We start from the raw sequence: 25,913 nt of genomic DNA, 5'->3' as shown, positions 1-25,913 counted from the left end.
TTCTCAGCCCTCATTGCCTGCACTGAGCCGTGCACGTTCTCAGTCTCATTGCGTGCTGAGCCGTGCCCGTTCTCAGCCCTCATTGCTGTGCTGAGCTGTGCCCGTTCTCAGACCTCATTGCTGCACTGAGCTGTGCCCGTTCTCAGTCCTCATTGCTGTGTTGAGTTGTTCCCGTTCTCCGCTGCGGCGTCCTCAGAGAGGTGTAACCCGCCCGGGCAGTGCCGCCAGCCGGGGACTCCCCCTCCGGTCCCCACCCACGCGTGTCCCGACCTGTCCCCTCGGGGCCCCGCGGGCCTTATCTGCAGCGGCACAGCCGGCGGTGTTTTCGGTGCTTTCTCCCCAATCTGTCCTTGGGGGTGCCGGGGATGACGCCGCATGTCCCGCGTCCCCAGGATGAGCACGGCCGCCAGCCCCGAGCCCCTGCCCGAGCCCCCCGGGCCCCGCTGTCCCCCCAGGAGGACCCCGGCTTCCTGCGGCCGCAGAGCGGGGCCGGGGACCTGCGCCAGGACTTCAACCTCATGGAGCAGAAAGAAAGCGGGGTGACGATGATCCTGCAGAGCCGGTGAGCTCCCGGCCCCACGCTTGCCCTGTGTCCCCAGCTCCCTCTTCTCTTGTCCCCAGCCCCGTCTCCACCTGTCCCAGACGCTGTCCTTTGTGTCCCAGCCCGTCCTCCTGGCCCAAATCCGTCCCTGCTGTCGCCAACCCAGCCGCCCTGTTGTCCCTGGCCCCATCCTTTGTCTGTACACCGCCCCGTCCCTCCTTTACCCGAGCTAATAAATGTCGCCACAATGGTGGTGCATGTCCCCACCTGGCAAGTGTCACTGTCACCACGGTGCTGCTGTCACTGAGCTGCCAGGCCCACTGCTGTCACTGTACCAGCGGGCCAGCGGTGTCACTGGCACCGAGATGGCAACGTCACCGTGGTGCCACCATCACCACTGTGGCACCATGCTGGCAACGCTACTGCCACAAAGCTGGTGATGCCGGTGCCACCAGTGAGGCACCAACTGTAGGTACCACTGACACCAAGCCAGCGGTGCCACCATCACCATGCCACCAAGCCAGCAGTGCCACTTCCACCGAGCCAGTGGTGCTGCACCAATGTCCCACCCAGCCCGTTTGTCACTTTGTCCCGGGGCTGCAGTCCTTCCGGGAGGAAGCTGGAGAGCCTGATCCAGGAGCAGATGAAGAAGGGGAACAACTCGTCCACGTGTGGGCGCTGCGGCAGATCGCCGAATTCATGGCCACCACGTCCCCTGCCGCCCCTGCCCACCTCCCCCATGGGTACGTGGGGCTGGGGAGTCTGGGGGACACTCGAGAGGGATTTAATGGGGGAGTGGGGTGAGAGGAAAAGCCCCAAAACCTTGGAATCTCCAAACCTCTGGGCCTCAAAAACCTTTGGGACCTTCAGGGGCATCAAATGCTTTGGGACCATCAACCCTTTGGGGCTCTCCAAACTTTGGGGGCCCCTGAAACTTTTGAGATACTGGGGGCTTCCAAACCTTTTTATGTCCTTGGGACCTCTGTGAACTTGAGCTGCCCCCAACCCCTGGGATCTCCCTAATCCTTTGAGGACCACCAAATCTTTTGGGCCATCAAATCTGGGGCACCACCAAACCTTTGAGGTCTTGGGAACCCCCAAAGATTTTTGTGCCACCACCAAACCTTGATGTCCAGCAAACCTTTGGACCCACCAAACCCATCCCCACAACCCTCTGCCCCCCTCTCCCTGGTTGAAGCACCCCACGGTTTGGAGTGTCCAGCACTGATGGGGGGTCCCCAATTCCTAGGGCTGGCATCAGTGACCCCCCATCAATGACCTGCACGGGACAGAGGGACCGGCGCTGGCCAAGGGCGAGCGGCTGATGCGCTGCAAGGTCGGCAGCATCCACGGCTGCTGGACCTGTACGGCTGGGCACAGCTGGGACACGCTGCTGTCACCGTGAGCCCCCCAAAACCTGCTCAGGGGGAATGGGGGGCCTGGAAAGGGTTTTGAGGGTATTCTGGGTTGTTTGGGGGGATTTAAAGGGGGGTTGGTGCTTTTTTTAGGGGGAGGCTGGGACCTGCTGGACCTATACAGATGGGCACAGCTGGGGCACATCTGTCACTGTGAACACCCCAAAACTCTGCAGGGGATCTGGGGATTTGGGGGGGTTGGAGGAGGTTTGGAGTTGTTTGGAGGGGATATTGGAGGAAATTCAGTTATTTTAGTGGGATTTGGTGTTGTTTGGGGGTTTTGGGTCCTGCTGGACCTGTTAACTGGGCACAGCTAGGGCACAGCATCAGCACCCCAAAACTTGTACAGAGGGCCAGGATGGTTAAGAATGTTTGGGGTCTGAAGAGGAGCTGAAGGAGTTTGTTGAGGAGATTGTGTTGTGTTTTGACGGTGTGGGGTTTGGGCGTGAATTTTGATTGAAGGTGGCCGGTTTGGGGGTTTTCTGGGTTGGATGGTGATTTGAAGAATTTTAGGAATTGCGGTTCTTTTGTGGGATTTTGGGGGTTTTGGGTATTTGAGGTGGGTTGGGATTTTGAGGGTTTGGAGGTTTCTATTTTGGGGGGAGGAATTTGGGGGGGTAGGAGGTTTTGGATGGTTGGGTTCCTTCGGAGTGTTGGTTTGAGGGGACTTTCAGAGTTTTTTTAAATGGTTTTTGGGGCGATCAGAAGGTGTGGGGTTCTGAGGCACTGTTTATTTGGGGATTTTTGGGGGTGTTTCTCACCTCACCTGTCCCCCGTGGCAGCTGCGGGTCAGCAAGGAGCAGGAGCACTTCTTGGTGGCCCCTCAGGGGCTGGCGTGCAGCGACGGTGACAGCGGCCAGCCTGGTGAGCACCCGCCTCTCTCCCCGGGGCTGCCTGGGGAGGAGCAGCCCCCTGAGCCCCCTGTGCCCCTCAAGGTGAAGGTGAACGTTCTGGGGGCCGTGGTGGAGCAGGGCAGCACCGGCTTCGCGCCCGACGCCCGCAGCTTCAGCCTGCACGCCGCGATCTACGCCGCGCGTCCCGACATCCGCTGCATCGTGCGGCTGCACACCCCCGCTGCCGCCGCTGTACGGCGGGGAACCGGGAACCGGGAACGGGGAACGGGGGCTGAGGGAGACGGGGCCCCTCGGGGCAGGTGGGGTTCGGGGGGCTTGGGAGTTAGGGGAAATTGGGGGCCTTTGGGGGAGGTTGGCTTTGGGGGGGTTGGGAGTTGGGAGGGTGTTTTGGAGTGGGTGAGGGTTTGGGGGATAAGGGGGTCTTGGAGATTTGAGGGTGGGGCTGAGAAGGACTTGGGTTCCTTGGGAGTTTGGGGATTGGGAGATTTGGGCAACGTGAAGTGTGGGGTGATCAAGGATGATGGGGGTTTTTGAGGGCTGGGGTTCTTGTGGGTGGTTTATTTTGGGGGTTTTGGAGGGTGGGGAGTTTGGAGGAATTTAGTAGTGGGATGGAGAGATTTGGGGGGGGTTGGGAGAGGGTTGAGGATTTTGGGGGAGATTGGGCGGTTATGGGTTTTTTGGGAGAGGAAGCTTTTGGTTTGAGGAGGGTTGGTTTGGGGTATTTTCGGGATGTTGGGGTTTTTTTGGGGGGTGTTGGGGTTCCTGGCCCCCTGCCCTGTTCCCCCCCGTGCCCAGGTGTCGGCCATGCGCTGCGGGCTCCTGCCCACTCCCGCGCCGCTCTCTCTGGGGGACGTCGCCTACTTCGACTTCCGCGGGGAGGTGGAGGACGAGGCTGATCGCGTGGAGCTCCAGAAGTGCCTCGGGCCCACCTGCAAAGTGAGGGGACACCTGGTGGGGGGACGCGGGGGTCACCCCGCCATCCGCCGCCTGCCCCACTGACATCCCGCCCGGGCGCTGCAGATCCTGGTGCTGCGGAACCACGGGGTGCTGGCGCTGGGGGACACGGCCGAGGAGGCTTTTTACAGCATCTTCCACCTGCAGGCGGCCTGCGAGGTGCAGGTGAGCGCGGGGCTGGGGTGAGCCGGCCCGGCGGCTGCAGGAGGACGCGATGAGCTGTGCCGGGTCTCGGCCCGTGTGGCGGCACTGGCTCCGGGGGCGGCCGTGGCGCTGTCCCCGGTGTCCCCAGCTCAGGCCGGTGCCCCGCAGGTGTCGGCGCTGGCCAGCGCGGGCGGCGCGGAGAACCTGATCGTGCTGGAGCGGGCGCAGCAGCGGGTGCCCCACGGGCTGGGCGCCGTGCGCCGCGCCGGCACCACCTTCGGGCCGCTGCACAAGAGCCGCCTGGGCGAGCACGAGTTCGAGGCTCTCATGAGGATGCTGGACAACCTGGTGAATGCCAAAACCCGCCCGGCCCGCCCCGAAACGCGCCCCAGCCGCTCGGTTTATCCCCACGCGCCTGACTCCCCGCTCTGCTTTTCCAGGGATACCGCACGGGCTACACCTACCGCTACCCTTCGTGCAGGAGAAAGCAAGCCCAAGAGCGACGTGCTGATCCCCGCCACCGTGACCGCCTTCGTGTTCGAGGAGGAGCCCGCCGGGACCCCCGCCCTGCGCCAGCACGCCCAGAAGCAGCAGAAGGAGAAGACGAGGTGGCTCAACACCCCCAACACCTACACCAGGGTCAACCTGGCCGAGGAGGCGCAGGGCAGCGCCGGCGGCCAGAGGACAAAGACCACGGTGAGGGGCAGATGGGCTTGGGGATGGACGGGCAGGGACGTGGAGGGTGTCCTGGGTATGGATCCTGCTAGAAACTGGGCTGCAGGGACGCCTAAGGACCATTCATCCTAATGATTGTTCTGAAATCCCAGCACCCTGTTCTAGGGGCCAAATGCCATTGGCTTTATCAGGGTCTTCCCTCTGTGTAAGATACATTTATTGGGGTCTTCTCATTTATCGGAGTCTCACTCTATGTTACATTTATTGGGGTCTCTGCTTTATTATCAGGATCTCCCCTCTACATAAAATGCTTTTATTGGGGTTTCCTCTTTAGGGGTCTCTCTTCAACACAAGATCTTTTATAAGGATCTCTCTATTGTTGGGGTCTCTCCCTCATGCAAGATGCATTTATTGGGTCTCTCCTCCCTGTAAGACCTGTTTATCAAGGTCTTTCCTTGCTCTTTATGGGATCCTCCTTTATTATTGGGTCCTCCTTCTATGTGATACATGTATCAGATCTTTCATCTGCGCAAGGAGTGTTTATTGGGGTCTCCCTGCATTTATGGTGTTTCCCCTCTACATCGGGGCCTTCACTCTATACAAGCTGCCTTTGTCAGGGTCCCCCATCTATCACTGGGGTCTCCTGCTCCCCAAAACACCTTTCCCGGGTTTCCAGTGGCTGCGAGCAGACGAGGTGGAGAAGGGCAGCAGCGGGACCCCAATCCGCATCGAGAACCCAAACCAGTTCGTGCCGCTCTACACGGACCCCCAGGAGGTGCTGGAGATGCGCAACAAGGTGGGTGGGGCTGGAGGACAGGGGCCTTTCGGGGTGCTGGGGGGTTATCCCTGTCCTTGGACGGGGATTTATCCCTGCCCTCGCCCACAGATCCGGGAGCAAAACCGCCAGGATGTGAAGTCTGCCGGGCCCCAGTCGCAGCTGCTGGCCAGCGTCATCGCCGAGACCAGCCGCAGCCCAGTATGGCACCTGTGTCCCCTGTGTCACCCCCTGTCCCCAGCCCATGTCACCCTGTGTCACCCCATGTCCCCCCTGCCAATATCGCCCCATGTCACCTCTCCTCCCAAGCCCCACATCACCCCACACTCCCAGCTCCAAGGCCCCCTTCCCAGAGCACCCAGCCCTTCCCTGGTTCCCCAGCATTCCACAGGGGCAGTGGCACCACTCCGAGGGCAGAGGGGGCACACTGTTTGGAGGGGGGACACTGCTCCAGTGGGGCTGACACTGCTTGGGGTGGGAGTGTTGACACAGTTCCAGAGGGTGTGACAGCACTCTGGAGGGGTGACATCTCTCTGGAAGGGGTTGACACCGCTCCGGGGGGTGACACCGCTCTGGGGGTCTGTTTCAGTCCACTGAGAGCCACCTGGGGGATGCAGAGGCCAAGGAGGGCCAGGAAGAGGTTCCCCCCGAGGCAGAGCCCCCCAACCCCTTCAGCCAGCTCACGGACCAGGAGCTGGAGGAGTACAAGCAGGAGGTGGAGAGGAAGAAGTGCCTGCAGGGTAGGAGACACCCCAAAACCCCCAAACGCCCCCAGCAGTGAGGGGACCGAGGGCCAGCGTGTCTCTCGTGCAGGCAGGTGAGAAGGACGCGGCAGCAGAGGAGAGTGGGGCTCCCCTCCAGAGCCACCCCCTCCGGAGCCCCCGGAGCCTGCAGAGCCCACGGAGGGTGAGTGAGGGGACAAGCACCCCAAAACGAGGGGTGGGGTCCCAGCGAGCAGCAGGAGTGGGGGGACAAGGGCAGCTGTGGCCAAACTGCACTGAGACGCAGCTCGCTGTCACCTCGTGTCCCCCCACGTGTCCGGGGGTCCCCACCCCAGAGGGGCCAAGCACCGGTGAGGATTCATGGCAGGAGGATACGAGCATCTGCCGGTGGCTCTGTCCCGAGTCCTCCAGGGTGTGATGTCCCCATTGTTCCCATCCACAGCGGGTGCCGGGGCGCGGCTCGGGGCTGCTGGCTCTGCCATGGTGTCTCGTGGTGTCTGTCTGTCTGTCTGTCTCCACAACGTCTCCTTTCTCTTTCCTCCCCGTGTGCCTGTCACCCAAGGAGTTATCCCTGAATCCCTGGCGCCGTAGTAAGTACGGAGAGGCCACCCCGGTTGAGGGACACGGGCTCGGGGGGATCTTCGTTCTCCATGGCCCACTCCAGACCCACTCGGGGGAAAATCCCTTGGGGAATCCTTCCTCGTTGTTGCTTCCTGCTTTTCCTGCTGCCTCTTCCAGGCTCTCCATCCACATCGCTTGTCCCGCAGGGAGGGGGGCGGCTCAGGGAAGTGGTGCCTGGCAGGACGGGATCAGATCCCAACGTTCTCCACTCATGAAGGCCAAATCCTGCTCCTGCCCAGGCCCCACTGGACGTTTGGGGGGATAACCCCCCCACAGCACTGGTGCTGCTGCCCCAATTCCCTTTCCCCTCTCCCCTTCCAAGGTGATAAGAAGGCCGATGGTGGCCAAGCCCCCCCGGATTCCACTGCCAAGAAGGAGCCACCGGCTGTGGTGAATGGGAAGGATGAAGAGCAAAGCACTGAGGAAAACCTTGGAAAAGGGGGGACGGACGGACAACTACCAACACTGACCAGGAGGCCCCCAAGGAGAAGGAGACAGTGACCAGTAACCCGTGTCCCCCGACGGTTCACCCTCCAAATCGCCCTCCAAAAAGAAGAAGAAATTCCGGACCCCATCTTTCCTGAAAAAAGGCAAAAAGAAGGAGAAGATTGAATCCTGAGTCTCCCGAGGCCATCCCAGGGATCCCCAGGATCTCTGAGACCAGAAGCTCTGGGGTGGGGGCAGCTCCTGCCTCGTGCGTCTGGCCGAGGTGTGGCCCAAACCCCCTGAAATCCGGCTGTTTTCCGGGTCCTCCTGGCACAAGGCATCTCATCCCCCTTGTCACCCACCTCTTGAGGCGGTCACTGAGCTTAGAGAGACTGTGGTCCCCATTTGGGGAAATTCCTGCTGCATCTCCCTTCCTCCTTTCCCTCCTGGGCTCCAGCTCCTTCTCACCATGGGCCAAATGTTGAATTTTCTCCACCAGAGCTCAGGTCTGCTTGATTGAGGAAGAAAAGGGTGTTGTTGTGGTTATTTCTTCACCTTCTGTTTCAAGATCAGCTGGAATGGCGCTGGCTTCATCCCAGGAAAACCTGTCCACTACTTCACCAGGAGAATGGGATCAAGCTGAAGGCGGGGGATTGCTTTTCCCAAAGGAGAAGCTGAGATTTTTCCTTCCTGGATTGTAATCTTCCTCTCCTTGGACTGAAGAACCACTTCATCCCCTTCTCCTGGTATTCCCACCCCATGTTTTCCCCACCGAGGAAGAGCAAAAGGATTTCCCACCACTGGAAAAGCCCCCACCTCACTTGCACGACCCGCACCTGGGAAAACAGGGAAAAAAAATCCTCTGGGAATTGTCTGTGTTATTTAAAACTGAGCAAAACTCACTAAGTGCTACTTCGGGATGAACACACGCTGCTAAGACCCGCTGGCCTCCGCTCACAGCGACCCCATCCACACTGGATCCCTGCTTTTCCCAGCTCTGGATTCCCAGCACAAGTTCAGTCCTTCCTGGCGTTCCCTTCCCTCCCAGCGTTACAACCTCCTGGCCAAGCCCTTCCCGGGAAGAGCCTCAGCCATGCTGGTGTTCCCCAGCCATTTCAGCGTTGGGATTTGGGGATAAATCAACAGCATCAGCCCCCATCCTCCCAGTTTCCTGGGGTGTTCGCCCTGAGCCTTCCTGCATCCACGGAGCCCTGTCCAGGAGGTTTGGAATGGCCCAGAACCCTGTTTGGGGTTCCCTCACCCCCAGCAGGATTTTTCCATGTGCCATCACCGTGGTGTCAAACTTTTCACTGCTGCGAGACAGCTCATGGGGCTTGGATTCCCTCTGGAAGAGCAGGAATGCCATGGAATGGGGGGTGCAGGAAACAGCAGAGAGACCCCAGACAGGGATCTTGCCAGAGCCCCATGGCCAACCTGAGCCTAAATTTTGGGAAGAGCCTTTGCCCTGCCCATTGTCCCCATCCCACTCCTGCAGGATGGGGGGCACCGAGGGGACACTCCGAGTCCCTAAACCCCCTCTGTGCCCCCATCCTGTCACTGGAGGGGGCAGGGGCGAGAGCTGTTCCTCACTGCCACTGGTTTTAAGGCTCTTTGAGGCCATTTTTGTCCCTGGCCTGTTCCCCCTGGGGGACCCAGGGCAGCAGAGCCACCTGTGTCACCTCCCCAGGGTAGCACGGTCACACCTGGGGGGAATTCCTGAATGACAGCACTGCCACACCCCCAGCCCAATCTGGGGACTCCCCTAGAGCATTTGTCCCCCCTTGGTCTCTGAAGGTCTGTCCCCAAGACCTTTGTCACCCCTTTTTCCAAGGGCCGCTGGCTTTGCAGGGGACCCTGGGAGCAATTATTTCCCCCTCCATGAAACCCTGGGGAGTTTCAGGTAGAAAGGGACAAAGGCTTAAGGGCCACCACTAACCACAGTGATGAGGGTCCTGGCTGCACAGCTGGTAGGAAACAGAGCCACGATGACATCCCAGGACCACCCTTCAGGTAATTCCCCACCTCACCTCCCTGCCTCCTTCCAGCAAGGCTCCGGGCGGGGAGGGCTCTCCAGGGGAAGGCAGGGAGCAAATCCCTGATCCGGGCCTCCACGCTTACCTCTGCTGGAAAACAAGAGGCTGAGCCCACGTCGGCAGTGGGGAAGGACGAGTCCAGCTTGACCCAGCATCCCTGCTCCCAGCTGGGGCTGCCCGGGAAGGCCTCGGGCGGCTGCTGAACCCCCGGGAACGCCACCGGGATGTGACATGTCCCCGCGTGTGACAATGGCGCCCGGGAGCGCGTGGAACGCCGGTGTAAATAAACCCTGTGTTTGGCAGCCGGCAGCCCGGAGACTGAGGGGGACGGGACGAGGATGGGATGAGACGGGATGGGGCTGGGATGCGATGGGACGAGGGGAGACGGGGGTGGAGGTGGGAATGGGACAGGGACGGGGCTCAGGGTGAGGAGGGCACGGTGTCACCGTTCAGGAATGGCATTCCCCGACTCGGTGCCTTCACTGGCACGTCCCGGAGCCGCCGGTACCGGACCCTGGGAAGGTTCCAGCAGCCCTCTTGAGCTCCCCTACTACCGAACCCGGGCACCGCCGGCACCGAACCGAGCCGAGGCTGCGGCTGCACCCGCCGGCGGGGCAGGGACGGCACCGGGGCCAGGGACAGGGACGGCACCGGGACAGGGACGGCACCGGGACAGGGACAGGGACGGCACCGGGACAGGGACAGGGACGGCACCGGGGACAGGGACGGCACCGGGGAAAGGACGGCACCGGGGCAGGGACACGGACGGCACCGGGGACAGGGACGGCACCGGGGAAAGGACGACAACGGGACAGGGACGGCACCGGGGAAAGGACGACAACGGACAGGGGACGGCACCGGGACAGGGACGGCACCGGGAACAGGGACGGCACCGGGGACAGGGTCGGCACCGGGGACAGGGACGGGGCACGGCAGGCCCAGGCCGAGCAGCAGCCCGTGACAGCCCCGCCTTCCTCCCTCCCCTTCCTGCCGTCCTCTTCCTCCCGGCCGTCCCCGCGCTGTGGGCGCCGGCTCCCGGGCCGAGCGGCGGGCCGGGCCGCGGTGTCCCCATGCGGTGCTGATCCCGCCCGGGCACTGTCCCCGCTCCGGGCCCCGCTCCGGCCGTGCCAGCGCCAGCGCGGGGCTGAGGGCCGCCATGGGCCGCAGCCGCTCCGGTACCGCCGCGGCGGGGTGAGGACCACCGCGGGACCGGGGGGACCGGGGGAGGGCCGGGAGCCCTGCGGGAGGGCACGGGGCCCGGGGACATCCGGGGGGAAGGGCCCGGGGGCCGGTGGGGCCACTGAGAGCCCGGGTCCTCGTCTGGGGGAGAGCAGGCTCCCTGCCTCATCCTCCGGCTTCCTTCCTCCTCATCCTTTGCCTTCTACCCTCTCTCCTCTTCTCTTCTACCTCCTCTCCTCTTCTCCTCTTCCTCCTCTCCCTCCTCTCCTTTTCCTCCTTCTCCCCATCCTTATCTCCTCTCCTCTCCCCCCACCCCTCTCCACCTCCCTCAGGGTTTTGGGGACCATCTCCCCCGCTCCAGGTGCAGGATTTTCCTGCCGCTCTTTCCCTCCTGGCGGTGCCCAGAGGGGTCCCCGAGCCCAGACCTGTTCGGTGGGGCTCTCCCGGGGTCGTGCTCGGAGCGGGGGTTCTGTGGGATTTCCTTTGGGAGCGGCAGGGAAGCAGGAGCTGATCCTTCCCCGGGCAGAGCGCCGGCGCTCGCGGTCCACGTCCCGGGACAGGCGGCGGCGGGAGCGATCGCGGTCCCGGGACAGGGACAGGAGGAGGAGCCGGTCCCGCTCCCCGCACCGGAGACGATCCAGGTGAGGGCAGGGACATCCAGGTGAGGGGAGAGACGTCCAGGTGAGGGTGGGCACTGTGCAGAGGATGGAAGAGACATCCAGGTGTGGGCAGGGATGGTCCAGGTGAGGGCAGGGATGGTCCAGGTGAGGGCAGGACACCGGCGTGGGCTGGGCACAGCTAGGTGAGGGCACCGTGAGTGACCCAGGAAACAACGGGAGCCCCACATGGCGATTCCAGGTGGGAAGTGCAGCCCCACCTCGTGTGCCCCAGCAGGTCCCCACGCCGGCACCCGCTCCAGCTCCTCGTCACCAGCGCGACCTAAGGAGCGTCGGGATGAGGAGAAGAAGGAGCTCAAGGACTCCAAGAAGGAGCGGCAGATCACAGGTGAGGGGGGAAATTTGGAACACCCCCAGATGCTCTCTGGGGCTGGGACCAGCCCAGGGTGCACCCACATTTTTGGGAATCCCAGACATTTGCGTTTGCTCAATTTTCTTCCCTCAGAGGAGGATTTGCAGGGCAAGACAGAGGAGGAGATCGAGATGATGAAGATGATGGGTTTTGCCTCCTTTGATACCACCAAGGTGAGCACGGGCCTGAGGCCACTCCAGGGGCTCTGCGGTGTCACCTGCCCTGTTTGGGGATAATCCATGGGATTTTGGGATGTTTGTTCTCAGGGGAAGAAGGTGGACGGTGCTGCCAATGCCTACGCCATCAATGTGTCCCAGAAGAGGAAGTACAGGTGTGTTCCCCCTCCTTTGGAATAGGAAGAGGATTTTGTTTTGTGAGGTGACTGTGGCCACAGTCTCATGGTGATCTGGTTTCCAGGCCTGGGTAAAATAGTAATTTTGTGAGGTTTAGACTCAAAAGCAGAGGTGAGAGTTCCCCAGCAGCCCTGGGAATGGGGAAATCCGGAGGATGAGGAGTGAGGAGCACATTAGGAACAGGTGGGATGTGCCCAGTGAGGCCTAAACAGGATTGGAGCAGCAGGAGGTGACACTGTTCAGCTGGTTTATTCCCAAAGAACACCCAGTTTACCAGTTCTGCTCCCTTTCTGATGAGAACCTGGGATCCTCACACCAACCTCTGCAGCAGCTCCTCACTGGGAGCTTTCCTGCCCCTTTTTTCTGATCAAATGCCTGGGGAATCGGGTTCCATGTGGCCACTGAGCTGCATTCCCAGCCTCTGCCGGGTATTTTTGTCCCAATTTCCCTTGGATCCAGGGCTGACTCTAGCTCCATCCTCACCCAGGCAATACATGAACAGAAAAGGAGGATTCAACAGGCCCCTGGATTTCATCGCCTGACACTGGGACGTGACTCCCACCATAGAAGAATTCAACTTCCCTTCACTCTCCTGGGTAGCTCTGATGATGGATTCCAGTGGAATTTGGGTTATTCCCCACAAGTCCCACAGACCAGAGCTGCCACGAGTTTCCATTTCCTGGATTTTTTGGGGTTGTTTTTTACGACAAGGATTGTTTTCTGGGTGAGATTTTGCTGTGTTTTCCCCATTTTTTGTTTGTTTCCCTGTTAATAAAACCCCAGATGTATTTTTTCCTTTAATTGTTACCATTAAGAGATAAAGCAGGGCCTCCATTCCCCCTCCCACAAATCCTTGGAGTGGATACAGATCGGCTCAATTCTGTGGGGTCCCATTTGAACCCTGGGCGGAAACTGAAAGCGGTTGGCAGGGGGATCTTTCTTCGTCCCTCGACCCCACCCAATTATCGGTTTGGGGCTGGGAGCCCCCTCCATCACCTGCCCCCCCAGCGGTGCTCCCAGTTTAAGGAGGAGCTTTGGGTTCTCTGAGCCCTGCCTGGGGTGGGGGTGCTCTGTCTGTGGGTGGTTCTTGGTTTGGAGGGCTCAAGGTGCCCCCGGCAGTGGGACAGAGGGGGAGCCTGACTGCGGGTGTCATTGCCCTGGTGTGGGGGTCCCTCCCCAGGAGGGTGGCTGCTCGGCAGGGGAGCTGGGGGTCCCAGCTCTGTGGGGGTGGCTGTCCCTTCTCCCTTCCCCGGAGAAGTCTGGCTCTAATCCGGGGGTTCCCTGTCCCAGGGGTCTGTCCCTGCCCGGGGAGGGATGTCCCCGTTCCCAGGGGTCTGTCCCTGCCCAGGGATGTCCCTGTTCCCCGGGGTCTGTCCCTGGGTGTCTCCGTTCCCCGGGGTCTGTCCCCGCCCGGGGGGTTCCCGTTCCCCGGGGTCTGTCCCTAGGGGTCCCCGTTCCCCGGGGTCTGTCCCTGGCCGGGGGGTCCCCGTTCCCCGGGGTCTGTCTCTGTCCCTGGGGGTCCCCGTTCCCCGGGGTCTGTCCCTAGGGGTCCCCGTTCCCCGGGGTCTGTCCCTGCCCGGGAGGTTCCCGCCCAGCTCACGTTGCCCCACGTAGCAGAGGCCCCGCCCCTTCCCCGTCCGCCCTCGCCATTGGCTGAGCGGCAGGAAGTGAGTCAGGGCAGCGCGTGCGGCCGGCGGGGCGGGGCCGGCTTTGTGGGCGAGGCGTCGCGGGGAGGTCGGGCCAATGGCAGGAGGGTGTGGCTCTTTCGTCCAATGGCAGCGAGCGGGGGGCGCGTCCTCAGGTGCGGCCGTGCGCCCTCTCCTCCGCTCGTGGAGGCGCTGGGCGGGGCCTCCGCCGCATCCTCCAATCAAAGGACGGGCGGGGCGGGGCCTCGCTCAGACTCCGCCAATGAGGGGCGGAGGGGGCGTGGCGCGCGCGGGGTCTGGCGGAGCGGCGCTCGGGGCGGGCAGAGGCCGCCGCTCCCCCCCGCCGCCAGGTCGCGGCTCGTCCCGGCCCCCGCCACTGGCCGCCCCCCCCCGCCTCGGCATCCAGATGCTGCTGGAGGCCGCCGAGTTCCTGGAGCGGCGGGGAGCGAGGTACCCCCCGGTCCCCCCCCGCTGTCCCCCGTGTCCCCGGCCGGGCCCCGCGGTGACCCGCGCCCGCCGTTGTGTCTCCGCAGAAGCCGAGCACGGTTACGCCTCGCTGCGGCCCGGCGGGAAGGACGGGGAGGCCCCGCGGCGCCGCGCCAAGGCACGGAGGAGCGGCGGCGGCGGCAGGTGATGGCAGCACCGGGCGGGGCGGGGCGAGGGGGAAGCGGACCGAAAGGGCCCGGCCGCTGTGGGGCTGCGGGTCCGGCCCGGCTCGGAGAGCTCCCGGCACCGTGCGGCCGGGCCCGGGGCGCCCCCGCTGTCCCTGGGCGGGGGTGACAGGCCCGGGGGGGCTCCCGTGTCCGTGTGCTCGGGCCCGGTGAGGCCTCGGGCCGGGGTTACCCCTCCGGTCCCCGGGCTCCCGTGGGCCCCCGCTGTCGCCGGGTGTGCGACGGGGCCGGGGGATCCGGCTCAGTGTCCGCTGAGGTCCTTCTGTCTCCGGGTGTGTGACAGGCCCGGGGCTCCTGTCCCCAGGTGTCCCGGCTCGGGGAAGTCGCTGGAGCTGTGCCCGGGCCTGTCACTGGGCCTGTGGCCGGGCCACGGAGACTCCCCGGGCTGTGGTGGGGCCGCCCTGCTGTCACCGGGGCTGTCACACGGCCGGGGGCAGCCTCCTGTCCCCAGGCGTTTGGGGGACAGGCAGGTCCTCCTGTCACTGGGTGTGTGACAGCACTGGGGGACTCTGCTGTCATCAGGTGACCCGGCTCAGTGAGGTCCTGTTGTCACTGGGTGTGTGACGGGACTGGGTGGGGCTCTGCTGTCACCAAAGTCCTCCTGTCACTGGGTGTGACACCATGGGTGGGACCTTTCTGTCCCTGGGTGAGTGGCCCGGAGAGGTCGCGCTGTCACAGCGCAGTGGCAGGGGACCCTCCTGCCACCTCCTTAATTACCCACCCTGAAACCCGCCCAGAGCCTCCCACTATCCCTCCTTGGTTCTTCCTCCCTCTAACTGCTCGCTGATTTTAAATCCTAAACCACCTTTTCTCCAAGTTTAAATCGGCTCCAAACACCCACGTTGAATTCCAGGAGCAAATCCCACATCCTAGAGGCTTTATTCCGCCACTTCAGTAACCTTAAAATGGCTCGGCTGATTTTGGGAAGGGCCGGCTCCAGGATGTGCCCCAGCCCAGGGGACACTGTAAGGGGCAGCAGGTCCATCCCGACGTGTCCCTGGTGCCGGCTGGAGCCAGGGAGGGGCCAGGCCCTGATGGCACCACATCTGTCACTCTTTTCCTGGTTGGGAGTGATCCCGTCTGCGCGACGCCACGACAGCTGACCTTTGGCAGCTGCCAGAACAAATGCACCTGGATTTGCCCGGGCTGTGATTCCCCGTGTCCCCCGGCGCTGGGGCGGCTCCCGGGTGGGTGTTCCAGAGTGTCAGGAGCCCCTCGAGGGGCAGCCAGGGCCCCTGGGCTCAAATCGGGCAGGCTCCAGGTGAATCTGCCTGGACGTGCTCCGGGGTTCCTTCTCAGAATATCTTGTTTGTTATGGGCCAATCTATCATGATTTTCAGGAATAAAAAACACATTCCAAAGGGAAAGCTGGTGGTCAGCTGAGGGTCAAACTGGTGGGAATCCAAATCAGGGACTGTGGGCATGAGATTGTTCTGGAGGGGATGCTGGAGCCACAGATGTGGGAGCTCCACCTGCCCTGGGGTGAAGCTGCCATCCCCTCTGTCCCTGAGTATTTTTATCCAAAATTAAAATCCATCAATTAGTTAATATTTTTCTGAATATTTGTGGTGGTGGATGCAAGTCTACAAGAGAAAACAACTGTTCCAGGAAGGATCCTGGCAGAAAAGATGGTGGATTTGTAATTAATGATTGTGGAGGTGATGGGAGCTTCACCCCTGTCTCTACCAGTGCTCAGGAAGTGTTTGAATAATTCAGAAAAAATGAAAAAATCTCGTGAGGCTGCAGCCTATGGCAACCCCTTGGTAAAGATCTGGGTGTGAAACATGCAGATTTATCCAGGGAAAAATTTAATGGAGAGACTGCACAGAACCCGGAGAGCTGAGCACTTCCACTGTGTCAAGATAATCCCATTGGAGGGGGAAGTGTTTCTGCTGGGATAGAATTTCTGGGACAGAATATCCCCACATTTCTGGAGATGTGGCCCTGATCTTGCCAGAAGGCAACAGAGCCACTGGAGCAGGGTGATCCATCAGGAATGCTGCTGGAAAAGAGAAGGAGACCTCGGAGAGCATCTTCCACTGCTGTGATGGTGACATCCCTCATTTTCCCCATGGTGACATCCCTGGTTTTCCCTTCAGTGACATCCCCTGTTTTTCCAGCACTCTCAGATCCTGTGGGGCCATCCCAATAGACATCCTCATCCAATAGCCTGTGGGTTATTCCCACCTTTCTGTTTTCAGGCACATAACAACATTTTTCCCAGACCAGAGTGGAGCTTCTTGAGGCCTCTGGAGGTTTTAGGAAGTCAGCAGGCAGGGAAGCAGCTCTTCCCTAAGCACAAGGGAACACAAGCTGTGGTCTCCTGTGACTTCTTCCTGAATTTCAGTGGAGGGAAAGTCAGCTATAGCTTGTGGTTTTCCACCTTTTCCCAGCTCGGTGGAAATTGGGACTTTCAGAGGGACTTGACATGGTTTTCATGTGTCAGTGGTGCTTTTGGGGTCTCCTGTGAACTGCTCTGTGCTGTTGGACGCAGGAAAGGCTTTTTCCATGTTATATTCCTGGCAGGTCGAGGGACAGGGATGAACTGTTGATCCCAACCCCAGCTCTAAAACTTGACTTTCTGGTTAAAAATCCCATTTTATGGTTTTCCTGACCCTTTTATTGACACTTACCTGGCAATTTCTGCGTCTGCACCTCGCCATTCGCCATCCCTGGGTATGGAGCTCTGGAAGCCCCCCGGGTTTGCAGCTTTTCCAGGGAGCTTTTGCTAATTCCCACATGTTAATCTCAACTGTTAATCCCTAATCAGCCAGAGGAATTAATAACTTCTTCCTTCTTTTCCAGGTCGACACACAATGAGATGGAAAAGAACAGGTGAGTCCCAGAGGGTTGTCAGGAGCTGGGCTGGGAGGAATTATTCCTTTTCCAGGGTATTCTACCCCTGGAATACCCCTGGAAAAGCAACATGAGATGGATTGAGAGGGGGAGTGGGAGGGAAGGAATGGGATAAAGGACATCAAGGATTGAGGCATTCACTGTCCTTGGTTGTTGGGAATGGTATCCATCTCCACAGCCAGCTCCCACTCTGCTTATTCAGGAAAATTATCTTTTCACAGGCTCATCTTTGAGCCAGTTGGAGTTTGGGATTTATCCCGTGTAAATTCCACTGGTTTTGCCTGTGCTGTCATCCCAAGGTCCTTTGGGTGAGGAAATCCCTGTTCACTCCCAGCATATTCCAAACAAGACCAGCAGGTCATTGCAAAATCCGTTTGGAGCTGCCCGGGATCAGGCAGTTCAGGAATGGGTGTTACAACCCATTCCCAGGGATCTGACCTACATGTTGGCATTGCAGTGATGGACACAGGAGGCTGGGATGTGCTGGAAGCTTCCCTGCTTTCAGCAGAAAAAGGGATTTCCTCAGGGAGCTGGAGTTTCCCTCCAGCATTGACGTCCTACCTGTTAAAGCAGAGAAAACCCAGATGTTACAGGAAGAGGGAGGATTCCTGGAGCACAATGAGTGCTCTTGCAGGGATCTGGGGTTTTTGTATCCCAAACCACCCTGTTCCTGCTAAAAATACGGAAAGGAAGCAGTCCCAAGGGATCTGCAGCTGGATGTTAGCCTGGGCAGCTTCAGCTGTCAGCAGGCACCAAACAGCACTCCTGAGATGGAACCTTTTTTGAAAGAGAATGACCACAAGTGGATGTTCTCCACCAAGAATTCCGAGGTCATTGGTATCTCGTTGCCTGGGATCATCCCAACAGCCCAGGATGCCAGCAGGATTTATCCATGTGGTTTTTCCAAGGCATCCTTTTGCCTGGCTGCAGTTTTCTCCCAGTTTCTGGAAGCCCACGGAGGCTGGGAAGGCTCCTGGTTTGGTTTAGCTCCCACCAGCCCGTTTTTCCACACCAGAGGGGTGGGAATGCCATTCAGGAAGCTGATGAAGCTGTGTGTTCCCATTCCAGGCGTGCCCAGCTCCGGCTGTGCCTGGAGAGGCTGAAGGGGCTGGTGCCCCTGGGAGCAGCGGCCGGGCGGCACACGACCCTCAGCCTCCTCACCAGGGCCAGGCTCCACATCCAGGTGAGCCCAAAACCAGCACCCAGCGCTGGGATCAGAGCTGAGAGCAGATCCCAGTGCGGGGCATGGGCTAGGATAGTGCTGGGTTGGGCTGGGATAACTGGGGGAGCACTGGAATCGTGATGGGATAACGGGGAGAACTCTGGATTGTGCTGGGATAACGGGGAGAGGAGAGGGATGGGGATGGGGTAACTGGGGGAGTTCTGAATTGGGCTGGGATAACTGGGAGAGGGCTGACACCAGTGGGATAACTGGGAGAGGGCTGACACCAGTGGGGTAACTGGGAGAGCACTGACACCAGTGGGATAACTGGGAGAGTACTGACACCAGTGGGGTAACTGGGAGAGCACTGACACCAGTGGGATAACTGGGATAACTGGGAGAGTACTGACACCAGTGGGGTAACTGGGAGAGCACTGACACCAGTGGGGTAACTGGGAGAGGGCTGACACCAGGCTAACTGGGATAACTGGGAGAGGGCCGGTGCTGGCCTGGGCTGACTGGGAGGGTTGTGATCCATACAACTCCACATCCCAAGTGTGCTGAAGACAGGAGGCTCTCGGGAGCTGGCAGGGGCTGCACTGGGCTGGTTTGGAATTCCTGGGCCAGGAATGCCGAGTGGCTCCCAGGTTGTGCTGGGCACTCCGGTGCCGCGTGTGCTGCGTGGTTCTGAGGGAACCCCGAGCTCAGGGTGCCGTGTCCCCCCTGCAGAAGCTGGAGGACCAGGAGCGCCGGGCCCTGCACCAGATCGAGCAGCTGCAGCGGGAGCAGCGGCACCTGCAGCGGCAGCTGGAAAAGCTGGGCATGGAGCGGGTCAGGATCGACAGCGTCGGCTCCAGCCTTTCCTCCGAGCGCTCCGACTCGGATCAAGGTGAGGGCCCGCGCTGGGGGATGGCTGCTGAGAGGCCCGGCCGTGCCGGGGCTCCAACCCTTCCCATTCCTCCAGCAGAAGAGATGGACGTGGACGTGGAGAGTACAGACGACCTCCCAGCCGATCTGGACTGGAGCAGCAGCAGCCCCAGTGACTCGGATGAGCGCGGGAGCCTCCAGAGCCTGGGCAGCGACGAGGGATACTCCAGCTCCAGCGGGACCAGGGCAAAGCTGGCCAGCAGCAGGAAGCTTCCTGTGGGGATTTAGGAAGCTCTGCCCGTGGCCGTGGCACCACCGCTGTCCCCTGGGGATCCCGTCAGCCAGCACGCCGACCCTGCCAGCATTCCCTGCACGGAAACTCCTGAACCTCCCACTGCTCCAGCTGCTCCCGGGGCTCCGTTTGCACCAAACCTCCTCCTCTGCCAGGCCCGACATTCCAGCCACGCCTGAAGCGCCCAGGAATATCCTGGCAATAACAGCAACCTCAAGAGCCTTCCCTGGGTTCTCTCCAAGGCTATCACTGCCCGGTGTTCCCTGTCTTCTCTACGTTTGGGTGGCGACGTTCCCAACCCTCAGGACCCAAAAAGCTGAGCTTTTGGGAGGAGGTATGAAGAGAGAACCGACCCTTTGTGGAGTTTCTACCCGTGACAGAGCGGAGCCGAGCTGGGAACACAGCATTTTGGGCACAGCCTCAGTCAGGGGTTCCTTCCCCTGACTCTAAATATTCAGGGATACCCCATCCCAGCCCTCCCATCATCCCAGAGCATTCCTGGCGTGGGGAGCAGCGCTCCGGGGGCTCAGAGCCTCACCCCTCAGGTCAGCCCCCTCCAGATTGGGAAGTTTCTGCCCTCCCCAAACCCAAACCCGTCACCTCCTGTGGCACGGCGTTCCAGACTCCTGGAATTCCCTTCCCACGCTTCTAGTCTCGGGAACAATTTTTTCTACCTCGGAGGGAGCCCGTGGACTCTCTCCACCCCTTCAGCACAAAGATGATGCCTCTGCTCAGCAATAACCCCACAGAACTCCCCAGATTGTGTCCATCCATCTGGGATTTTTCCAGGCTGGTGGAAGATTCCAGAAGCCAGCACAGGGAGGGAAGGCCCAGGCAGCAGGGGACTTTCCAAGCTGGAGCACACGTGGGCTGTCTGTGGTGTGGGTTCTTTTCCCAATGCGCTGGAGGGAGCATTCCCACCACTTCCTGCTCTTAGGGATGCTCTGGGAGTGTTGACACGCAGAAAGCTCTGCTTCCAGCACCTTCCTTTTCCCCTCGGGCTGGTCCAAGGGCTCTTCCAGCCCATGAGGCCGGCCAGGCCCTGCTGAGGAGTCGGCAGGGAGCTCTCCAGGGCTTTTCCTGGCACTGGGATACAAACCCTGACCCTCTGCTGGGCCCTTTCAGGAAATGCAGGTGCTGAAAGGCATCAAAATGCTCCATGGAGTGCAAGGGGATGATCAGCAGGAGACTCCAGTGCTTTTTCCTTTCCTTTGTCCTTTTCCCTTTTCTTTCCATTTTTCCTTCCCCTTTTTTTCCTTTTCCCTTTCCTTTTCTCCTTACCCCTTTCTTGTTTCCCTTTTCTCCTTCTCCTCCTTTCCTGCTTTTCCTTTCCTTTTTTTCTCCTTTTCTGTTCCCCTTTACTGCTTTCTCATTTTCCCCCTTTCTTTTCCTTTTCAACACCCCAGTCCCATTCCTGGGTCACCTGGGGAAGTGGGAAGCCACCCACAGGCCCCAAAGTTGCCCAAATCCTCCAGGTTCTGGCTCTTTTTCCATGTGCTGGTTCCTAAGACAAAAAAAAAATAACAAAACACAAGGAATTTTCTTTTAAAGCTGCTGGAATTTTCCACCCTCTGGCATTGTCACAGACCTGGGCACCTGAGCTCAACCCCCTGCACCAGCAAAAAGGAGAAAAAAGGCAAAAAGATGGAAAACACCAGAAAAAGAGGAAAATCAGCCCTTGGGGGCTGGTGGCTGAGGAGGCTTTTGCCTTCACCTGGGGAATCCCAGCAGAACCCTCTGGGCAGGTGATTTCCAGCATTGGAAAGGCCCTTCTAGAGGTACAAAACATTGATTTTTGGTTGGTTTTGGACATTCTGAAAGTCTGGCCTCAGCACAAATGAGGGGGTTGGGCAGGTTTGTGCCTTTTTGAGTTCCCAATGCCTTTTTTCCTCCTTTTTTTCCTTCCTATCCCAGACTGACCCTTCCCAGCCCTTTGCACTGTCGGGCTGTGCTCCAGGAACCCCAAAACTCTGCACTAAGCCGGAATCTCCGGGTCCCCAAAGGTGGTGCCAACCTTTTCCTGGAATTCACTGATCCACCAGCATTCCTATGAAATAAACTGCAGGAAGGACTTTTTTATAGGTTGTGAAAAAAATCCAGGGAGTGGGGGGAGTAGGATGGGGGCACAGATGGGTGGGAATCAAAAACACCCATTTTTGGGGCTGTTTTTCCTTTCTTTTTTCTTATGGAAGGCAGATCCCGACCCGCCAGCTCCCAGGAAGCACCAAAATGTTGTTTCATCCTTAATTTTTCCAGTGGAGCCATCCTGTCTCCACTTAACCTTTTATTATTCTTTGGAAACACCTCTTATTTGTGCTTCTCCGTCATTTTTTTCTGTTCTTTTTGCTTCCCAAGAAGTGGATCCACCCCACCCTTGGCTCCACTGGGCAGTTGGGAGCGGACAGGGATCCCGTTTCCAGCCGTTCCTGCTGTAAATATCCCACTGTTGGGCTGAACCCCATGTCAAGCCAATAGAATGGTGCTTTTTTTTTTTTTTTTTTTTTTGCCTTTTTTTTTTTTTTTTTAGGAATTCCATGTTTTAGGAGATCTTTGCTGTGTCCATGGATATTTCTGTCTTGTTTGAATGTTAGGAAATAAATTATTTCGTTACAAAAGAGGAGTGTGAGCTGGAACTGCTGCAGGAGGGGCCTGGGGACAGTGAGGATGGAGATCCACGCTCCTGTGGGGAGTTTTGGAGGGTGAGAAGGTCCCCCCCGAGCCCCCTTTTGTCCCCCGTGTCCTTCAGCCACATCCTCATCCCTGACCCCTCCCAGGTGCTTCATTCCGGTGCTGCTCCTGGTTCTGTGGTTCCCGGGCTGGGGTTTTGTCCCTTGTCCTGTCCCTGGGCTGTGCCGGGGTCACCCCGGGCCAGGGGCGCCCCTGAACCAGCCCCCGCCTCGTGTGTCCCCAAATCTGCCCCGGGGGGACAGGGGAGGTCGGGGACGTGACGGGTGACACTGTGGTGTTGGGCACAGGGGTGGCACGGGGATTTGGGGCACACACGGTGGGACAGGGGACACAGGAGGTGACAGAAGGATGTGGCACGCATGGGGGGACAAGCGCAGGGCAGCCCAGGCTGCGAGGGTGGCGTGGGGAGCGGGACACAGGGTGACACGGGGGCACGGGGCGGGGCTGTGCCACCCTGGGGCCCATCCCAGTGCCTCACCTGGGCCAGGTGCCCCCCCGTGGGGCCCTGCCCTCCACCACACCCGCGCTGAGGGCTCTCGAGTGGGGTCAAGGTGGTGACCGGGGAGGGACATGCCGGGAAGAGGAGCAGGGGGAGGGGGACAGGGGGCCGCACTCGGGGGGTGGCAGGGCACAAGGGATGGGCAGGACATGGGGACATACTGATAGGGGAAAGGGACATGGGGACATGGGGGACACAGGAACAGGGGGCAGACGAGAGTTTGGAGACACGGGGACATTGAGGATTTTGGAGGGAGGTGGCAGGGTGGGACATAAAGGACCAGGGGGAACAGAGGGGGCTGGGGGATTGGAGGGTGCTGTGGAGGGATATGGGGGAATATTGGATGTGGGACCACGGTGACACAGAAGGGACATGGGAACACAGGGATATGGTGGGAAGGCCATGGGGGGGTTGAGGGGACGTGGGGAGATTGGGGACAGGGAGAAGTCTAGGGGGAAAAGGGGCTGTGGGGACATGGGGACCCCAGTGGAGGACATGGGATGTCCTCTGTGTGAACCCCACTGGGAACATGGGACCTGAACAGGGAACACAGGGACTGGAGTGGGGACTCAGTGGGGACATAGGGACATTAAAATGGATCCCTGCAGGGGACATGGGGCCCTTGAATGGGGACCCCAATCAGGACGTGGCTGTGGGGACACAGGGGCATGGGGCCAGCAGCAGAGTGGCAGGGCAGGAGTGGCAGGCCCCAGTGTCCCCATGGGTGTGACACACCTGTCCCCGTGCGCTGGCACAGTCCCAGCGGCCACCTCCCGCCTGCAGGGCCATAAGAGGCTGTGGGCTCAGCCCTGCCAGCAGTGCCACGGCCCAGCCACTGTCCCCGTCCTCGGCCCTGTCCCCTGCCATGGCCCTGGCACTGCCGCTGCTCCTCGCCCTGCTTGGGAGCACCCCAGGTAAGGCCCCTGTGGGGAAGTGACACCTGGGTAAAGGGAAAAGGGGGCCCTTAGGTGGGGGTCTGGCCCCTCTTGGGGCTCAGGCTGGGATGGTGTACGGGGGGTGTCACTGCAGGGCTCCCCCCGTGAGGGATGGGTGGGATGTGGCCCCTTCCCCCCGTGACGGCAGGAGTGGAGTTTTAGGGGTGATGTGTGTTCAGAGGTGGGGTCACGGCGGCGGGGGCCCCCTGGGATGGGGATTGGAGCGGGGGGTTCATTGAGGGGGTCCCCGGGAGTACCAAGAAGGCTGGTGCTGGGATGGGATGACTTGAGGGAGGTGTACTGGGGGGTCCTGGATTGCCCCTGGTCGGGTGCTGACAGTGGCCACAGGTTTGGGGGCACCGGGGGGGGGCTGTGGGATGCCCCCCTCTGCCTGGTGCCAGGACTGGGTGACGGCGCTGCGCTGTGGGGCCCTGGAGCACTGCCCCCACCTCACCCAGGGACATCTCGATGTGGTGAGAGACCCCCCATGTCCCCATCAACCCTCTAATGTCCCTTCACCCTTCCCTCTGTCCTTGTGCCCCCTGTATGTCCCCAAAACTCCACGGGGGTCCCAGTATTCCCACCGTGGTCCCACAGCAATGTCCTCATGCCTCCACCTTGGTTCCCATGTCCCCATTCCCCCATGTTCCCATGTCCCCGTGTCCCACCTCCCAACATCCCTGTGCCACAACAAACCAGTGTCCTCCTGCTCCCCATGTCCTTGTCCTCCTCTGTTGCCGTACCCAATGTCCCACATTGCTGTGTCCCCGTGTCCCCATGTCCCAAAAGTCCCCGCTGTCCCCTCCTGCAGGACATCTGTGCCGTGTGCCAGCAGACCTTCGACTTCCTCCACCAGGCCTCCAACCAATCTACAGAGGTGCCTGCGGGGAGGGGGACAGGGGCCACTGGGTGTCACTGTGGGGGCCATGGGCACAGGTGCCACTGGGTGTCATAGCGGGTGCCAGCAAGTGCCACACAGGCAAGTGCCACTGGGAGTGCCACTGCGGCTGATGAGGTGGTAGCAACAACTGAAGGTGCCACCGCAGGTGTCATGGTGGTGGGGTGACAGGACAGATGCCATCGTGTGTGCCATGGTCACAGGTGGCACCGGGTCCCATGGGCACTGTTGGTGACAGGCGTGGCCGGGGTGGGGACACCGTGGCCCCCAGGGACACGCGGGCTGCTGGGGCTTGGGGACAGCCGGGTCACCAGCCCGTGCTGCCCCGCAGAAGCCCTGGCAGGTCTGTGCCGCGCTGAAGCTGTGCCGCGGAGAGCCCGGGGCCGAGCCGCTCCTTGAGGCGCCCGGCGCCCACCTGCAGGTACGGGGACACGGGGACAGCGGGGCTTCGGGGACAGCGGCGCCGTGGGCACTGTCACGGGCTGGACACAGCCGGGCTGCAGTGTCCCCCGCACGGGCTGCAGTGTCCCCAGCGCGGTGTCCCCAGCGCGGTGTCCCCAGCGCCCAGCGCGGTGTCCCCAGCGCCCAGCGCGGTGTCCCCAGCGCGGTGTCCCCAGCGCGGTGTCCCCTCCCCGCAGGACGCCGGCGGGTCCCCGGAGGCTCTGGCGATGCCGATGCCGATGCCGCTGTGCTGGCTGTGCCGCACGCTGGTGGCGCGGGCCGAGGCCGCTGTCCCCGTGGGCTCGGTGGCCGCGGCCGTGGCCGGGCTGTGCCGGGCGCTGCCGCTGCCGGTGGCCGCGCCGTGCCAGTGCCTGGCCGAGCGATACGCGGCCCTGGTGCTCCAGAGGCTGCTGGACCGCCTGAGTCCCCGCCTGCTCTGCCGCCTGTTCCTCGCCTGCCGCGGCGGGGACACCTGGGACAGCGAGGACGTGGGAACGCTGCCACCGCCCTGGGCGCTCGAGGCCATCGTGGTGCGGCTGGCAGAGTGCGTCAGTGAAGAGGTGAGGAGGAATGCGAGGGGGACACGAAGAGGATGGCTGGGGAGGATGGTCCCCAGGAGGTGACAGGACGCCCCAGGGTTACACAAGACTGAGGGGACATGTCCAGAGTGTCACAGCCCCGAGGCCACAGCCTTGAGTGTCAGAGTCCCCAAGAGCCAGGGACACAAATGCTGGTGCAGCCCCAAGGGGACCACATCTCGAGTGTCACAGCCCCATCACCCCTGGAGACAAGGCGAGGTCCCCAGTAAGTGCCACTCTCCCCCAAGAGGACAGAGTCCACAAGACACAGCCCTGGGGAGGGGCTCTGGCGGGCCCTGGGGGTGCCCCCAGCCTTGGGCAGACCCCTCATCTGTGTCCCCCCCACAGGACCCCAAAGGTGCTGGTGTCCCTGCACTGTCCCTCCCCCTGGGCCCCTGTGCCCTGGGCCCCATCTTCTGGTGCTCAGGCCCGAAGGCTGCCCAGCGCTGCCAGGTCAGTTGGGGACACAGCAGACACGGGGACAGGGGCTGTGACCTCCTGCACCCACAAGTGACCTCTCTGCCCCTTGCAGGCCCTGCAGTACTGCCAGGAGCACGTCTGGCTGTAGAGGGCACCAGGACCCCCCAGCACTGCCCAATAAAGTGTGGATGCAGCTCTGCCTCAGTGTTTTAGGGCGTTGCAGGGTGTGATGGGCGCTG

The 25,913-nt window shown here is 61.0% G+C and overlaps 4 protein-coding genes across 6 annotated transcripts; all 4 read left to right on the top strand.

Annotated features, from left to right (window-relative positions):
• Window positions 1–331: 331 nt before the first annotated feature.
• Window positions 332–9,462, top strand: ADD2 (adducin 2). Its single transcript, XM_066337070.1, is given in 18 exon segments — window positions 332–562; window positions 1,145–1,206; window positions 1,209–1,288; window positions 1,803–1,887; window positions 1,890–1,942; window positions 2,739–2,801; window positions 2,803–2,820; window positions 2,892–3,041; window positions 3,606–3,746; window positions 3,831–3,929; window positions 4,077–4,256; window positions 4,349–4,395; window positions 4,397–4,604; window positions 5,260–5,379; window positions 5,470–5,559; window positions 5,948–6,098; window positions 6,176–6,264; window positions 7,024–9,462. Coding segments are annotated over 18 exon segments (1,905 nt in total). The 5' UTR covers window positions 332–365; the 3' UTR covers window positions 7,096–9,462.
• Window positions 9,463–10,807: 1,345 nt separating this feature from the next.
• SNRNP27 (small nuclear ribonucleoprotein U4/U6.U5 subunit 27) lies at window positions 10,808–12,509 on the top strand (the record flags this gene model as incomplete). The annotated part of the gene is given in 6 exon segments (XM_066337068.1): window positions 10,808–10,980; window positions 11,234–11,249; window positions 11,251–11,344; window positions 11,462–11,541; window positions 11,635–11,699; window positions 12,209–12,509. Coding segments are annotated over 6 exon segments (483 nt in total), but the record flags the coding sequence as incomplete, so codon positions are not given.
• An 896-nt stretch (window positions 12,510–13,405) lies between these two features.
• On the top strand, window positions 13,406–21,830 carry MXD1 (MAX dimerization protein 1). 3 transcript variants are annotated; one of them, XM_066337053.1, is made up of 5 exons: window positions 13,418–13,997; window positions 16,844–16,873; window positions 17,963–18,077; window positions 18,786–18,945; window positions 19,021–21,830. In XM_066337053.1, exons 1-5 carry the CDS (start codon window positions 13,465–13,467, stop codon window positions 19,209–19,211), a joined length of 1,029 nt encoding a protein of 342 aa, XP_066193150.1. In that variant the 5' UTR covers window positions 13,418–13,464; the 3' UTR covers window positions 19,212–21,830. The 3 variants fall into 3 exon arrangements, with proteins under 3 accessions (XP_066193149.1, XP_066193150.1, XP_066193151.1); XM_066337054.1 differs by having other exon boundaries at window positions 13,615–13,997; window positions 19,024–21,830; XM_066337052.1 differs by having other exon boundaries at window positions 13,406–13,997; window positions 18,786–21,830.
• A 1,068-nt stretch (window positions 21,831–22,898) lies between these two features.
• Window positions 22,899–25,871, top strand: SFTPB (surfactant protein B). The gene is made up of 6 exons (XM_066337085.1): window positions 22,899–23,316; window positions 23,686–23,810; window positions 24,149–24,273; window positions 24,597–25,236; window positions 25,603–25,707; window positions 25,787–25,871. Exons 1-6 carry the CDS (start codon window positions 23,268–23,270, stop codon window positions 25,820–25,822), a joined length of 1,080 nt encoding a protein of 359 aa, XP_066193182.1. The 5' UTR covers window positions 22,899–23,267; the 3' UTR covers window positions 25,823–25,871.
• Window positions 25,872–25,913: the final 42 nt, after the last annotated feature.

This window comes from Sylvia atricapilla, chromosome 28 (genome assembly GCF_009819655.1).
Source record: "Sylvia atricapilla isolate bSylAtr1 chromosome 28, bSylAtr1.pri, whole genome shotgun sequence".
In the NCBI taxonomy this organism is placed as follows: domain Eukaryota; kingdom Metazoa; phylum Chordata; class Aves; order Passeriformes; family Sylviidae; genus Sylvia; species Sylvia atricapilla.
The sequence above is the reverse complement of the archived record's forward strand: the minus strand, read 5'-3'. Positions and strand labels throughout refer to the sequence as shown.